Raw genomic sequence first — 12217 nt, 5'->3', positions numbered from 1 at the left:
AGATTAATCTCTACATTTTTAAAATACTTGATTCTGTTTAATTCCATGATTAAAATGGCTGAAGAATTTCACACTTACTACCATCAATATCATAAGTCACAATTCAAAATCCAGAGTAGATTCAATTGAGGGTGAAGCTATATGCACAGTCATTAGAGACACAGAGCACAGAAACAGACCCTTCGGTTCAATGTGTCCATGCCGACCAGATATCCGAAATAAATCTAGTCCCATTGCCAGAATTTGGCCCATATCCCTCTAAACCCTTCCTATTCATATACTCATCCAGATACCTTTTAAATGTTGCAATTGTACCAGCGTCCACCACTTCCTCTGGCAGCTCATTCCATATATGCACCACTCTCTGTGTGAAAAAGTTGCCTCTTAGGTCATTTTTAAATCTTTCCTCTCTCACCTTAAACCTATCCCCTCACCTTTTAGACTCCCCCAGCCTGCAGAAAAGACTTTGTCTACCTACCTTATCCATGTCCTCATGATTTTATAAACCTCTATAAGTTATCTCTCAGCCTCCGACGCTCCAGGGAAAATAGCCCCAGCCCCAGCCTTTACAGCATCTCCCTACAGCTCAAAGCCTCAGGCCCTGGCAACATTCTTGTAAATCTTTTCTGAACCCTTTCAAGTTTCACACCATTCTTCGTATAGCAGGGAAACTAGAATTGCAGGCAGTATTCCAAAACATGAGAAAGGAATAGAAAATTTTGCTTGTTAGGGTTACATGAAGAGGAGTGGGAAGAGATTTTTGGGGAGCATAAAGACTAACATGACCTTTTACACCAAATGACCTGTTTCTGTCAAGTGAACTATATGATCTTATCCTGTTAATTGTGGAGTTAAGCTGTTATTAGAGGTATAATGTTTCAGTTTACCGACCTTGGATCGGACGCTCACTTGTTTCTTGGAAATCTGAAGTAGGTTTTGTAGAAAATCCAGCCCGGAAATCAATACTACTGACTCCTGTGATCCGTGCGGAGTGGCGTCCAGTGCTGCGGAGCTTAAAGGAAACAAACCTCGCTCATCAGCACCCCAGTGAATAAAACAAGTATAATAACAAGAGCAGGGACAATATTTAATAAATGCATCCAGATTAGTGTTTATGCATAGAGTCAAAGGAAAGGAGTCAAAGCATATAGTGCACAAATCATCAAAATTGAAAGAGATGGAGCAAATTGCATAAATCTGGAAATAACTAATGGGTGATAACAAGAGTTTATACAGACTATAGATTGAAGGAGTAGAAAACTGTGGAAGTCAAGGAGATCCAAACTTTAAGTTCTGAGTGAATTAGTTGGTATATGTGTCTTCATCTCTACACAAGATAGATGCATTGAGAGAACATGATGTAGTAATTGAACTTTATTAGAAACAAGTCAATGAGATTCAAAGAAACAATGACCATTGACACAACACAAATTAAGTCCTCACCTTTACTGTCCACATTCCAGGCTGTGGATTTTTCACATTGACAACACGTGCTGAGTTTGGAATATTCAACAGTTCATTCAAACCCAATCCTCGCCACATGAACCGCCCTGAAAGAAAGTCTGATCAGAATTAGCACTGCTTCCAAACATGGTGCTAGTGGATAAACAGGATTGGCTGGGAAAACACCCAGTCCATCTCTAAAATGTAAATGGATTGCAAGGGGCAGCCCAATAATTCCAGACTTTGCAGCATAATAGACTAGGAAAATCCAACAATAAAAAGGATGTTGAAGAATGCAGAGTCTAAACACTGTTTCACCACTGCGAACAATAAATAACACCAAGGGAGTCAAAAAGTGAAATTTATAAAATCCTGAAGTAGGTGATGTAAAAAGCATCAATGAAAAGTTCATCCATCCAAAGGAAGTTTTTAAGGACATTTAAAAAGCACTGCACGGCATGCTGCTCACGATCCTCTGCATTCTATTATTTGTTTCAACTCATTCTTTTTGCTGTAAATCATATTTTAAAGCAATAAATGTTTCTCAATATAGATCCTGGTGTAAGCACCAATGGTACCAGAGGCATTTGTTCCTCTGTGAAGTTGACGCATTTAACTTTTAAGCCTCTAACACCCAACTGTGAGCAAAATTATTATTTTATCAACAAGTCTATTTAAATTACTCCAGACAAAAATAAAAAACACTTCACTAAAAGAAATGCAAGTGCAAACTGGACATGCGCATTCTGTGACCTTGTGACCTAAACAGCAATTTTACATAAACAAAAATCAAAACTGTACTGCAAGTAGTGAGCCAGAGAGTGCCAGATTAGGAAGGTCCGACACTGTTGTTTTGTTCTGTGGATCCTTGCTCACTAGAATCTGGCATAAAAATGATCAGCAGGTAAAGCCAGCCATTTCATGCTACTATATACAGTATCAGCACTAGTGGTAATTCTCCACGAACAGAATGCTGGCATCAAGCCAAAAAGGCATTCTGCCTACCTGATAAATGCGCAACGTGTGATTTGTGCATCTCAGCACCAGTGTGATCGCGAAACATAAGCCTTATATCCAAATGTCTGTTGAATAGTATCAAATAGCATGTCCCTATGGCTGTTTGTAACAGACACAGTGTTGAATGTACCTAACCATCCACGCTTGCAAAACTTTAGAACAAAGTGTCTATCATTAGATGTGATTCTGCAAGTGGATGACACTTGCTAAACAATCCTGACACTTAGGTTCAGTGTGGTTCATGTACTTAAGAAACCACATTTTCACACACAGGATCACATCTTCTGCAAATACATCAAAACAATACACTGCACCCTTTACAACTGAACAAAACCTTGGGGTCAGCAATTTCCTCCATCTGAACAATCAGAGTTGACTTGCCTGGTTTGAATTCAAACAAAAGCTTTGCAGCTATCCGCAGCCTGATGCATTCCCTACAGCAATGCCTCGACCAGTCAGAGTCTACTTGTCTACTAATCAGACGCCTCTTCTCATGCAGTATAAATTTTTATTCCTTTTGAGATTTCATATTCTTGTGATTCTGTCCAGATAAAATCAATAACTTTGACAACATGTCTCTTTTATCAGCAATGTTCAAATTTTGTAATATCAAGTAGCCAAGAATATTTACCCTCTTATATCTTACCCAAGGGATCCTGAATTTCTATGGCTGGAGTGGGGCCACTAAGAGAAATGGTGACTTCTTTTAGGTTAGGGTCAAAGGGCACCAGCCAGAGATGCTCCTCCTTCTCCTTATGATCAGTGGACAGCAAATGGACTTTAGAAGCCTGGATGGTTCTTTCAACCCATTTCAGTACCTAGATCAAAACAAAATCATAACCACACTGCTTACTTTACCACATTACTTTCCACCATTCCCTAATACTTTTCCATTCATTTTTCCTGAAAACACTGCATAAAGTTTAATAGGTGTCTATTTATCGCTTATCTTACCTCACTAATCAGATGGCATTGAATGTAACGAGGTCATTCAATTTCTGTAATCATCACAACTAAACCTGATTCAGTCCTCATCCAAATACATACGCTCAACAAACAAATAGCCATACAATTGCACTTTCATTCAGGATTCACTGCATTCTTCAATTTATGCATGATTTACCTTGCTGCAATTGCTGGGTACAAGAAGGAAATTAACACCCTTAGTGACTAAGCTCAGAACGGGTACTCAATGAACAAAGTATCTGTAACTTGCTCAAGGTGCACAATCCAAGAACACTTGTTTGATAGCACAGCACAGAAAATCATTAACTATCAAGACATATGCCCCTGTGATGCTCCGAAGCAAATTATTCCATGTTCCCCATCTCCTGAGGTGAAAAATTATCATTTCAGCTAAATTAGAAGGAATAAGTAGTAGACTGGAACCGTATTCAGCAGGCTGAATATTCCCTGGGTCACAATTTGATGTTGACCTCAATAACAGGTCAAGAACACGAAAATGGCCAGGACAGAATGTCAGTCCTGATCTTCCCAGAGGTAGGCAATTACAAAGCTGCCTCTTGGAACTATGTCCAATTACGGAGGAGCAGGTTGGCCTGCTAACGTAGGAAGGAGACCACGAAGGCTTATTGTGAAAGATTTAAATATATGCATGGCCACAGCTGGCAGGCCAACAGTGTGACAGGAAAACCATTCCCATTGATAGCTTTTAACCACCAGATCCAGAAGGAAAGATGTTGATAACCTCGTAGCCTGTTGGCAGGAGACCTTCTCCAGTCTCAGAGGGGTGTAGGAGAAGCCTGGCTACAGTTGGGAAGATTTAAACAATGCTGGGATCTTTCTTCCACCTCGCCCACTAACGAGCCAAAATGTTGCCTAACTGACCCAACGTCATTAACAAGTTCACTCATGGTCAGGAACACGTTAGATAACTGATCTAACATGCATTTTCAGCTTTGCTCTTGATCATGCCTCCTAACTCGTCTCTACAAGGGCAGAAATAAAATCAGTGCCATTTTCTAATATGTACTGAGTTACATTGCAACAATGAGAGGAGCCATTCAGAATCCACAACCTTCTTTATGGAAGATAGTAGGAAAGGGAATATAACTGGAGGAAACTTTCTTGCTGTTGTTCCATTCATTCCATTCAGCCAATTTTGGTGTACTATTGGCAAAGTTAACCCATCAACAGCACAAAATAACGTTAAAACTTTCAGTGCTAGAAAGGTTCAATCTTACTTTCACAATCTCATTCTCATTCATCTCATGAAAGGCAACTAATTGTCTCTTGAATCCAGTTTTATTGCACTCGTGAAAAAAAAATCGTGGATTGAGAAAATATCCTTAAAAATGTGAAAAATAAATAAGGATAGCAGATTCTTTCATCTCAATTACACATCCCAGATTTAATGATTCATCTTAAGAGGCACATTTATGGTTAGAAAGTCAGCAAATTTAAAAAAATCTATGTTATAAATGTAATGAGGTAATCAAAAGGACCCAATGCTAAAACAATGGTTGGATACCTTCAATAAACAAAAGCCTAATTTACCTAGCTCTTTGCAGGGATTTAGACATGGTCTCATTCTTAAAGAATGATCTGAAATTTACAAGCTTTTCTGGCAGGCTCATGGTTGGTTTTCAGGCTTTGGGCACAGAATGCTAAAGCAACATGTGATACAAGTAGTGCAGCTTTGGCCTCACATCAAAATATCTAAGGGGTACCACAAAATGTCACTCATCACATCCTAACTGAGACTATGGATGCATCAAATACACTTCTCTGATATTTGTGTATTTTTAATGTTACATGCAATGTACAAAGAAACAGGCCACTCAGTCCAGCTAGTTCATACCAATGCTCCATACAAGCCACTTCTCCCCTTGCTTTATCTCACCCTATCACTGTGTAACTCGAATCCATTCTCCTTTATGTGTTTATCTAACTTCCCCTTAAAAGGCAACAATAGTATTAGCCTAAACCACACCTATGGAGAAGGATGGTTGTTGACTGCAGGAAGATAACAATCGTTCAGTTGAGTGGGCAGAGAAGTCGCAAATAGAATTCAATCTGTCGAAATGCAAGGTTATGTACTTGGGAAGGGCAAACCAAGCAAGGGAATACATAATAAAGAAGACGGTACAGAGAGGAGTGGACACAGTGAAAAACCTTGGAGTGCATGCCCACAGGTACCTGAAGGTGGCATGATAAGATGACAAAGAAAGCATATAGGATGCTTTCCATCATTAGGCAAGGTAGTGAATATAAGAGCAAGAATGTAATGTTGGAACTTTGTCAGTACTGGCTAGGCTAAGACTGGAGTTTTGTGTTCAGTTCTGATCAAATTAAAGACATAATTGCTCTAGACAGGGTGCAAAAGAAATTTACAGAATTGTTGTCACCGCTTGAAAATTACAACTATGAGGAAAGACTGGATAGGCTAGGGATATTTCCTTAGAATAGAAAAGGATGAGGGATGACTTAATTGAGGTGGACAAAATAATTTTCCTATTCACTCGTTGGATGTGGGCGTCGCTGGCTGGCCAACGTATATTGCCTGCCCCAGTTACCCTTGAGGGGTTTGATAAAACTGGTCAATACTAGGTTTAAGGTGATTGGTGAAAGAGTTAAAGGGGACATGAAGAAAAATGTCAACGTCCAGAGGGTGGTAGGTGTTTGGAATTTGCTGCCTTGTTCTGTGGCTGAGGCAGAACCCCTCCACTAATTTAAAAGGAACCTGGATCTGCAGCTGAAGTGCTGAAACCTACAAGGCTATGAATCAGGTGCTGGCAAATGGGATTAGAATGGGCAGATAATCTATTCAAGTGGCGGTGTCACCATAGGCTGAATGGGTGCTCTCTGTGTTATAACATTTCTACGCTTCCAGGTTTCACAATCTCACGACACCCTGGGTAAAGAAACTCCCCTTGAATTCTTCATTGTATTTATTAGCAACTGGCATTTATAACCCTGGTTTTGGATTCCTTCACAGGAGAAAACATCTTTTTTGTGCTTTGTTTGTAGTTTGTCTGGCTTACTTACAGTGTCAACTTGTAATCTCAAATCCCTTTCTTCCAATACTCATTTAAATTCATATTGTTAAGGAATGTGAAGTCTTATTCCTCCTAATAAGATCTACCACCTCACCCTTAGATTGAAAAAATTATTGTCCCTTTTATGTGTTTGTGAAATCTCATCCCTTTCCTCTGAGTTCCTAAACTTGTTGACAACTTCGTCATGCAGTTCTCCAGGGCCACAGGAAACCTTCTAGAGCTTAGTATAATTAACATTCTTTACAAGGCCACTTTGACAATGAGTGAGAGGTTGTCTGATCAGGATGAGTGAATAGAGGAAACAGCTAAGGGAGATTCTGTCTTCAGTCAATTTGAACAGAGGGGATCCAGGGGAAGGGGGTGTTTTCTCCCCAACTTTTTTGCTGATAAACAGTAGGAATATCTCCTATCACCAGCCAGGGTGAGATCACTCATCTCAACATTGGCCAAAAAACCCAGTATTTCCAGCTTAGCTGATAACTGCATAAAGTTGGTAAACTTGCTTTGGCTGTCTGGACTTATCAAATTTGTAACTAAGACAGCGTACTGACACTACCTCATAAAAGAAATCACCAGCAGATAATGTTGCAGGAGCACTGCCAGAGTTATAGGATATTAATAGAATATAAATCACAGCGTCATTCTGTTCCTGAACATGATAATTCAAGTAAATTTCGGCTGTCAAGTAGAGATGGAACATGCAAGGAAGTATCACAATGGAGAGTTTCCCTTCCTTGCCCCATGATCAATAATTAGATGCACCATCTTCTGTAGTAATGAACCATAGTCATCTGTTAAGGACTAGCTTCATAGAATCGTATAGCACAGAAGGAGGCCATTTAACCTGTCAAGCCTACTTCAGTTCTTTCAAAGAGCTTCAATTAGTTCCACTGGCCTGGTCTTTTTCCCATAGTCCTGCAAACCTTTAAGTATTTTTTCAATCCTTTCTGAAAATCTACACTCAGCACCTCTCAGGTGATGTATTTCAGATCATAATCCACTGTGTGAAAAGATATTCTGATTTCCTCTCTGTTTCTTTTGTCAACCCCTTATCTGTGCTGATTGCCTGATAATTAGTCTAAGTGCTGCTGGAATACAGCAAGCTTAAAAAGAATCAGAGCTCTCAATGGGGACGATCACTACCAAGCGACTGGCTTAAAGATGTATGCAGACACCGCGATAACAAAAAACAGGCTTATTTGTGACAGACCCAGGGCCAATTAGCTCATCATGACTCTATAGTCTAGCTTCACAAATGAAAAATAGCTATTTGTAGAAGACACTAAAGATACCTGGTGCCTGTGAAATTGTACTAGGATATGGTATAGGATAGGAAAGTGGAGCTGAGGTAGAAGATCACCCATGAACCTAATGAATGGCTGAACAGACCAGTGGGACCATATAGCCTTACTCCTATTTCTTACTCTCTCAGGAACATCATGCAAGAGTTCCTGCCTTCAGCACAGCATGGATGGGAAAATAAATCACAGTATCAAAGAAGAAAACCAGACAGCCTTCAGCTTCTGCCGTCGCCACTAAGACCCTAACTGGTTTCACTGCTGGGACAGGACTATGAAAACTGTACAAAGCATTCTGCGAATTCTTGATTCTGAAGAGGGATCAATTTTAATAACATGCAGATTTGACACGGTCATGCTCTGGGCCAGCTTCCTGCGCCATTACTTAGCTTTAAACACATGGTCCCTTGAGAAATCACATTAAAGTACGAGGCTCATTGAAGTAATAACCTCAGCAGTGGAAATGGAATACATGAAACAATAAAACTTTTAAAGCAAGAGACTGAAAGTCAAGCCCATTAAATATTTATACAAGAGGATTTGATTCTGATAATCTTTGTACTGTGTTAAAAATAGGCAATATCAGACTAGTATTTAATAGCATGCATATCAATGGTCCATTTGCAACTATACTATAAATATAGGAGTTCAATTCACTCAGATGTTTAAATGACTAGAGTGTAATGCAGAATAAAACTAACAGCATGAGTTCAACACCTGTGGTGTCTGCAGTAGTTCATGGAGGCCTGCCTCCTCACCAGACTCCATTCAATGGAGTGGTTACCCTCAAGCTATACATAATTAATTGTCTCTCTTTCATGGAGAGAGATGACTATAGACCTTTGTAGATATCATATGTTCAAGGAAACTTCAAATGGGAAGAAGGCTCAAGCCTGCCCTGAAGCACCCTTCACCATCCTTCACAGTAAAACAACGATGAAGGATTTGAAGATGCAATTTAAGTGTATCTAAAGGAAGGTTAAGAGATTTAGCAGGTTGAGGTGGATTATGTGCTGTAATGTAAATATTTCAAAGTTTCGGTCAGAGTAGGAAAGAGATCTTGGATTTTGATGGACACGTCACTAAACTATCATAATCATGTTCTTTGGCCATTAAAAAAAATCAAACAGAATATTGGGATGATATATAAATCCAGGAAGTTGTCTTAAAACTCTGCTTGGACATGATAAGATCTAAATTAGTTTGTTCTGCGCTGTTTTGATCTGCCTATTTCAAGGAGGATATTCAGTTACTGCAGACAGTAAATGGAAAGATCTACATGTTGGTCTCAGAACTAAAGTGAAAGAAGTATGTGGAAAGGTAGACCAAACTGAGTCTCTCGGTTCATTAAAGCAAAGTACCAAATTGGACGTAATAGAAGTGATTAAAATTATGAAAGACTTGAACAAATTTACAGATCAGCAACTCACCAAGGCTCCACTGGGGAGCAATTTCCAAACCAATGACCACTTCAAATAGAAAAACAAGGATAGCAGATGCATGGGAACACCATCACCTGGAAGTTTCCCTCCAAGCCACAAGCCTTCCTTACTGGAACTTTATCCTCATTCCTTCAATATCATTGTGTCAAATTCCTGTAACTCCCTTCTTAACAGCACTGTAGGTGGCCCCACACCACATGGACTGCAGCAGTTCAAGCAGGTGGCTCACTACCACCATCGTAAAGGCAATCAGGATGCCCTTGCCAGTGAAGCCCTTTCTCAAGAAGGAATTTTTGTAAAACATGGATCCAAGAGAGCTTTTCTGCCATGAGCAGAATTTCTAAATTATGAACAACGAAAGAAAAAAGAAAACCCAGGAGGAACACTGTTTCTGAAATAAGAGATTAGTATGTGGAACAGATTGCTGGCACGGATGATGGAACAAGAAACCTTAAACAACTTCAGGAAGTAAGCAGACAAGCTCATGTCAGCAAATGAGCTTTAAAGTTTTCAGAAATGTCGCAGGAGTTTACTGTGGCTAGGTGGGCTCACTAAACCCAAAGATCTTTCCTGTCAAAAGTTGTTACTGTCAAAACATAGGAGTTTTTCACTTTTAAGCCTGCCTGGGGAGGAGTTATAAAGAGCAAGAGAAACAGATGAGCTCCTACTGTGGCTTAGTGTGCATACAATCAGAAGAGCAAAGTACTGAAGTATACACTATCCTTCATTTAGATGCCTACTGTGCTCCCAAGAAACAGTGTTCAAGGCTGATGATTCAATTTTCACACTGAACAAAGATAATTTTGCCGGAAGAAAACACATAAAAGATTGTTTTAGGCTCCTGTTTCACAATGAGAGCTATCTACTACTTTGTCTCTGTTCACTGCAACTGCATCAAACACAACAAGCGCTACCTGAAAATAAATTAAATGGCATCTGAACCAGCCAAAACAAACTGCACAATGAGGAGGAAAACACACTTGCAGCGCAGAAATGCTTCTGGCAGCAGCAGCTGGCGGACCTTCTGTACCTGCTCTGGGAACATTTCTTCAAGTTAGAGAATTTGGTTAACATCTGGTTGCTGCAGGGCTCTCAACGGTAAATGATGATGGACATAGGTCTGGGCCTGAACACGCTCCTGGAGAACATGCATCGGGCTGGCCTGACTGGTTCCTGGTCAGTCCTCGCCATTGTATACCAACATGAATTTCAACCAATCAGGCAAACTGCACCCCTTCAAGAGTGTGGCTGTGCAGTTCCTGTCCCAGGGATAACCCGGAGATGGGACCTGACAGATCAAAAGGGACACTGGCAGCAGGTCACAGTTTGGCAGGGGGAGCTAGCAGATACTGGGCAAAAGTATGCTTCTTAATGCATGCACAGAAATAATTGTTCAAGCATGCTAAATTGAAACTCAAGGTAATGCTTGACATCACCATTCAAGAAACCTCTGTTCTTAAAATCACTCAAACAAAAAAGCATTGTGCAGAAAGCACTCTGAATGGGGGTATCACCACACAAATCCAATTACTGTGCTGCCTTAGCTTACTTCAGCCAGGACATTATAAAATTGGAAGCTAGCAAATATAATTCCTCTATTCAAGAAAGAAGAGAAGCAGATTAAAATAAATGAGAGGCCAGTTACTGTGAAATTGGTCATGGGTTGTGTGTTCAAATGAAACATTAAGGACATTACAATTCGGAATTTAGAAAAGCTCAAGGTAACCAGGAACAGTCAGCACAGTTTCATCGAAAGAAAAAATGTTTGACCATTCATTGCAGTTTTTTGCAAAACTAACATGCGTTGTGGATAAAAGGAGCCCGTAGATGTACTGCACTTGGATTTCCAGAAGGTATTTTACAAGGTGCCACATAAAAGGTTATTGTGCAAAATAGGAGCTCATGATATAGGGTGTAACATGTTAGTGTGGACAGAAGATTAGCTGGTGGACATAGTAAACAGAAAGTAATGAAATGCTATCCTTTATCATGAGAAGAATTGAACTTAAAAGTAATGGCGTTACCCTTTGATTATACAGGGCAGTGGTGATATCACATCTGCGTACTGTATACAATTTTGGTTTCCTTTTTAGGGAAGAATATAAATAGAAGGCTTGCAAGACTAATTCCTGGAATGAACTGTTGGCTTAGGGGCTAAAGGTTGGACGTTCTGGGCTTGTTTCCACTGGAGTTTAGAAAAGTGAGAGGTGACATGATTGTAGCATATAAAGTACTGAACAGTCTTCAACAGTGGATGTGGCAAGGATGTTTCCTCTTGTCTGATAGTCCAGAACTAGGGGGCACTGTTTAAAAATTAGGGGGTCACCCTTTTAGGACAGAGATGCAGGGAGATCTTTTCTCCAAGATAGTTCTGCAACTTTAGAACTCTGTCTCAGAAGAAGTGGAGAATTGATTTGATTGATTTTATGGTCACGTGTACCGAAATATAGTGAAAAGCTTTGTTTACGAGCGGTACAAGCAGATCACAGCAAACAAAGGATGTACAGATCAAAAAGACTTAGAGGCATACAGGTTACATTGCAGGTTACATTATTTGAGGCTACAGTCCATTCAACAGTCTGATAACAGCCGGAAAGAAGCTGTTCCTGAACCTATTTGCGCATGTGTTCAGGCTTCTGTTTCTTCTACCTGACAGAAGAGCTTGTAGGAGATCATTACCAGGATGCGATGGGTCTTTGATGATGTTGGTTGCCTTTTCGCGGCAGCAAGACATGTAAATAGAGTCCATGGATGGAAGGTTGGCTTCCGTGATGGTCTGGGCTGTGCACACCACCTTCTGTAGTTTCTTATGGTTCTGGGCAGAGCAGTTGCCATACCAGGCTGTTATGCACCCAGACAGTATGCTTTCAATGGTGCATCTGTAGAAGTTGGTGAGAGACCTTATGGACACGATGGCGTTCATTCGGAATTTGGCAGCACTGTCGTAGGGAACACAGTGGTGGGGGGAGCTGAGGGCACATCCTTGGTTGGGGGGGGG

The 12217-nt window shown here is 40.3% G+C and overlaps 1 protein-coding gene across 1 annotated transcript in view; it reads right to left on the bottom strand.

Moving 5' to 3' along the window:
• The window catches only part of LOC109918284 (hemicentin-1-like), a 417033-nt gene that overhangs the window by 303341 nt on the left and 101475 nt on the right, over positions 1 to 12217 (bottom strand). Inside the window, exons 5-7 of the mRNA XM_048613389.1 lie at positions 3107 to 3278; positions 1444 to 1550; positions 892 to 1012 (exon numbers count right to left, since the gene is read on the bottom strand). Of these exons, the coding sequence (XP_048469346.1) occupies positions 892 to 1012; positions 1444 to 1550; positions 3107 to 3278 (400 nt within the window). The remainder of the gene's footprint in view (positions 1 to 891; positions 1013 to 1443; positions 1551 to 3106; positions 3279 to 12217) is intronic.

Source organism: Rhincodon typus, chromosome 28, assembly GCF_021869965.1.
Source record: "Rhincodon typus isolate 14 chromosome 28, sRhiTyp1.1, whole genome shotgun sequence".
Taxonomy (NCBI): Eukaryota; Metazoa; Chordata; class Chondrichthyes; order Orectolobiformes; family Rhincodontidae; genus Rhincodon; species Rhincodon typus.
Note: the sequence above shows the minus strand (reverse complement) of the source record. Positions and strands in the feature narration are given on the sequence as shown.